At 35.4% G+C, this 4,726-nt stretch overlaps 1 protein-coding gene across 1 annotated transcript; it reads right to left on the bottom strand.

Annotated features, from left to right (window-relative positions):
- Positions 1–3,429: 3,429 nt before the first annotated feature.
- LOC106461148 (C-reactive protein 1.4-like) lies at positions 3,430–4,424 on the bottom strand. Its single transcript, XM_013920942.2, has one exon. It carries the CDS (start codon positions 4,345–4,347, stop codon positions 3,592–3,594), a length of 756 nt encoding a protein of 251 aa, XP_013776396.2. The 5' UTR covers positions 4,348–4,424; the 3' UTR covers positions 3,430–3,591.
- Positions 4,425–4,726: the final 302 nt, after the last annotated feature.

Raw genomic sequence — 4,726 nt, 5'->3', positions numbered from 1 at the left:
CCAGGACACTTTTAGTTGGAATGAAATGAACAACAGAACAAATGGTGCTACTGAAGATGTGTCACCTGAAAAAGCCACTGTCGAAGAAGAAACTCTGTCCAGTTTTGAGAAGGAAAACAGTGAAGCCATTAATGATGTTACTACCACTAATGTGACTGCTACCGATAATGAGACATTTCCTGATGGAGCAGATGAACCCCATGTGAAGCAGAAGCCGATGAGACATCCTGTAAAATTAAGAGACTTTGTTGTATTTTAATTTTGTGTTTGTAAATTCTGTACATTTAATTAAGTTATTGTTAATTATCTATTGGTTTAATATAACTGACTATTGTTCGTCCCGAGCAATACTAAGAAAGGGACAGTGTTACGACAGCGGAAGTCACCTGACGCTGGTGACACGTGATGAATTTCTCGAATGATCATGATTGATCGGGGAGGCCCGAGTGTATTCGAGATGCCCCCTTCTTTGGTATATAAGTCTGGCAGCGAAAGCCAATGGAATAATATAAAGTGTATGTTTTGTACTTGTCGAGAGCGAAATTATCGAGATTCTGAATCGCTGTGATTTATAGCGTGTATTATAAAAGTTGTTAAGTTTAAAGTGACAAGAAATGTACTGACAGTGGAATTACTGTGTACTAAAAGTTTGTATTGAGAAAGAATAAACTGGTTTAATCAAGAAGGTACTTACATCGCTGAAGTTCCTCGGAAAGAAATTCTACCGGAAATTAACAAACAAGCGGATACGTAACATTATTATACATGCTTATAGTACGAAAATAAAATAAACAGACTTAAATGTATATATATTAATATATCCGAAAAACCAAGGTCCACGAAGTATATCACTTTCAATACACATTAAAGGAAGACACTTAAATCGTTTTTGAGTCATTGTTGTGTGCAAATCGTTTCTGATATATTTCAGCTTTGAAAAAGACCTTTACTTGACCAGTTAGATATCATGAGTGACAGATAAATATAATGAAATATTCGATATACTTTATATGTTTTTGTGTGTGTGTAGTTTGTATGTATGTATGCTTGTGTGTCGCTGTGCATGTTTGTATGTATGTGTGCACCTTGTATATATATATATATCATATATGTGTTTGTGTTGTGCAGCTGCATGTCTTCTATGTATATTTTTGTATGTATATGCTTGTTTATGGATTTATATGTGTATGTGTACATGTGGGTGTTAGTGTATGTATATTGTATGTGCGGATGAGTTTGGTGATTTGTTCGTTGCATTCTGGGAGCTCCCGAAGAAATGTTGCCAATTAGGCAAGCTGAGACCATTGAGTGGTTTGGATTAAGCTGATGCCTGTATGCACTATTGTATTTATGATAATTACACTCGTTTTCTATTATCAATAATTTCTAATAAGTTATATTCTATTTCAGGCCACCTATAATAGAACAGTTATAACTATAGAAATAAAAAATCAGTTTAGCCTAATTGTTTACAGTTCATAATATAAATATTAAAAAAAACTTTGTGGAGGGCCTGAGCCAGTTGCCTCATGATAAATCCGGCACTGAGTTGTTTACCTTCAAGTATATTACGAAAACTGACGATTTATACACTTTCCACAGTCTGACACTGTGCACCCAGCCTGTCACAAAGTATTTATAGGCATCTAAACTTTGTATGCCTCCAATATGAGGCACTAATATTAAAAAATAGATAACTGAAAATATCTGGGTATTCCATGTCGGAAATTTCCATAATTGTGTCTCTGTTTGTCAACATGACTAATGAAGTGGCAGCTAAACTTGTGGTCATTGCTGGGGGAATAGAATACGGGTCCGTCACAGCCATTCAAAATTGCTGACATTTTACCTTGTACCGATGTTTAGACGGTTCATCTAAATCCTTTGTTAAAGCCTAAGCACAGACAGCATCTGTGTAGTTGCTTTGCACCATGAAACGTCAATCATAGCGCTAAACGCAAAGTTTTCCTGTACACAATGTAACATTACAGTTGGGAAAGTCGTCATGTTTACGTCCAAAATGACAGATGGTAAAACTAGTTACGCTTTCAGTCACGTGCCTGCATAACCTCTATAATGAAAATGGTCGCTGATGTGGTTAATTTAAGAATGGTGGGATATCGCGCTATAACTTTTCTGTGATCTAACAGTGTGGTCTTTTGTGAATTGAAGACGTTTAAGCTTCATACCTATCCAATCAGCGAATTTGAAGCTGGCCAATTTTAATAGGATCCCAGTACAACAGATCGTTGTTACTCTTTGTTGACAGTATGTTCCAATCTTTTATTCTGCTGCCCATATTCGATTTATTCCTTGCAAGGTAATTCCTAAATCTGTTATTTATTGTGAATCTTAAGCATAAAACTGAAGTCCACAATACCACATACACATACACACAAAGGTTTGGTATTTATATTTTAAGATGAAAAATTCAGTAACAGGGAAATATTTTTTATTCAACTGTAACAGGTTTGAAATGCTTATTTCAGTTATGTATAAAAACTAACTCGTATAATCATAAGAACGAGAAGATTGACAGAAACTTACAAAACCTTCCAATTTTTATTTATTTAAGTTGATAAAATATTTTCCGTACTAACTGCGCACCTTAAAGCTTTCAACAATAACATGGTGTTCTTGTTTGGATAGGACTGATTCAGCAACAGAATATTTTAATGTATTAAAAGAGTAGTGTTGACTGAATGGCATTGATGTACCAAAAAGTAAAGTTGATCATAAACATATTGGACGTAGGTAACAATATAGATAACGTACCAAAAAATGTTTAGTTTGGAATAATAACAGTGCTGTTTTAATTAACTGGTACTAATATAACAGAAAAATTCAAACATCTGTAATAACTAAATGATATGAATGTAAAAGAATTAACATCTGTCTTGCCTTTCATTTATTTAGGTCTATCGCCAAACAGGTTTTGATAAACATGTACCCACGCTGCTGGATAAACAGAAAATCAACTATTTTGATGAGCCGAATTGTGTAATCTTGATCATCAGAAATTTAGATTTAATTTTTTTCTACTTAGACAATAAAAGTCTTTATTTTCTTCAAATAATAGTTTGAAGTTGCATAATTTATGTCAAACTAAATGTACATTTTTAAGTGGCACCATTGAAATTAGTAACTATGCTGTAAAATGTATACATATTGCTTCCTCTTTGGAAACTCAAACGGGCAGTGTTCCACGTATTAGTAAGTGTTCTGAAGAAATCGCTATTCCTGGTTTTTGTAGCCAACTTTACAACTGAACATCAAATAAAGCAAAGTATTTTTGACCATTTTTTGTTAAGAACATAGAATATTTTAACGAAAAAAAGAGAGAGATTGCCTAAACACGAAAGCTTATGATAAACTGTTAACAAAGTTATTTGATAAATCATTTTTTGAAAGCAATTGAGAACAATGTGATCAATCAGCATGAAACGGGTTTATTTTCACAAATATTTAGTGCTTGTGGTACAGCAGATAGAAAAAGGAAGAAAAAAGTGCTACCCCCAATTAACCCATGGCTTTCATTCCGAAAATAAAAGGTCAAATGGTTTGAAGAGTACAAGCGTTAGAAATTAAATTTCATTTACAGATTTGTGTTGAAGATGTCTTCGCACCGTCATAATATTCAAACTTTGTTTGCAGCCAGTTGATGACGTTTCCGGTGTTTTCTTTTTCCGCACAACAAGGTAATGATTTGCATTCTTTATTGAGGCAAGACCCTACACGGAAAATTTGACTGCTGGTCAAAACTTCGTTCCAGAGCATTAGCTGAGTTATATCGCCAACCAGGTTTTGGGTAGAATCAAAGCCACCACCCAAGGTGTCTTGTTCCTGACCCACAACTAATACGCCACCTGCCCGGACTGACATCCCAGTGGCTATGCCGTTTACCTGATTGCTGCAAAAGCCTTCATCAACAACCAGTTCAACTCTTCCTGTAGCACTACTCCACGTAACACAGACATCGTGCCATACGCCTCTAGTTAAACCTGGACATTGCAATACTGCCAAGTTGTTAACAACTCGTAAGGTTATGTTTACTGGCGCGTTCATGTTGGCCGTGAGAAGAATTTCGTTGCTGTCAGAGCCAGATCCAATTGCATAAGAAATAATGAAGTTTTCGACATTTGCAGAACTCTCTATCTTCAATCGGAGGCACAGAGTAAACTCAAGCAAGCGTGGTAGGGATGGAACCATTACCATACGGGGAAAGCTAGTGGAGGTGGAGGGCGGAAACTCTACCTTCACGGCGTCTTCTCCCCTCCTTAGGCCACTGATAACTACAGTCATCCAGGATATTGTTAAGACTGCGAAAAATAAATATATTTTAGCCATATTGTTGAATGTGCTCACTGAACAAGTTTTGCAAACTTTGGACTAGAGAAAAACAGGCTCCAACACGTGGAAATAATACTAGTGATTGCGGAAGCAGCATTAAGACCTTTTTATAGTTCTTACCAGCTGTTCAAAAACCCAATTATAGAAAGGTTAGATAATAAAATCTGGTGAAGTTGCACTACAATTTTCACACGTGGCATTCGCTAGCTGATATTATTTGCTACGTCATCTCACAAGTGTCATTTTGAAGCACATTATCCTCCTCGTATTTCAAAATGATTTATCTAACACTTGATAGTAAAAATACAGGATTGTTCATGGATTTTAAACACTAGAGTATGACATTTAAATAGCAAAAATGTATTAATAACAATTA

This window comes from Limulus polyphemus, unplaced genomic scaffold (assembly GCF_000517525.1).
Source record: "Limulus polyphemus unplaced genomic scaffold, Limulus_polyphemus-2.1.2 Scaffold905, whole genome shotgun sequence".
In the NCBI taxonomy this organism is placed as follows: Eukaryota; Metazoa; Arthropoda; class Merostomata; order Xiphosura; family Limulidae; genus Limulus; species Limulus polyphemus.
This window is presented reverse-complemented; position numbering and strand designations above follow the sequence as displayed.

Coding starts and splice junctions, on each gene's coding strand:
- LOC106461148 (XM_013920942.2), bottom strand. CDS start 4,347: ATGGCTAAAATATATTTATTTTTCGCAGTCTTAACAATATCCTGGATG.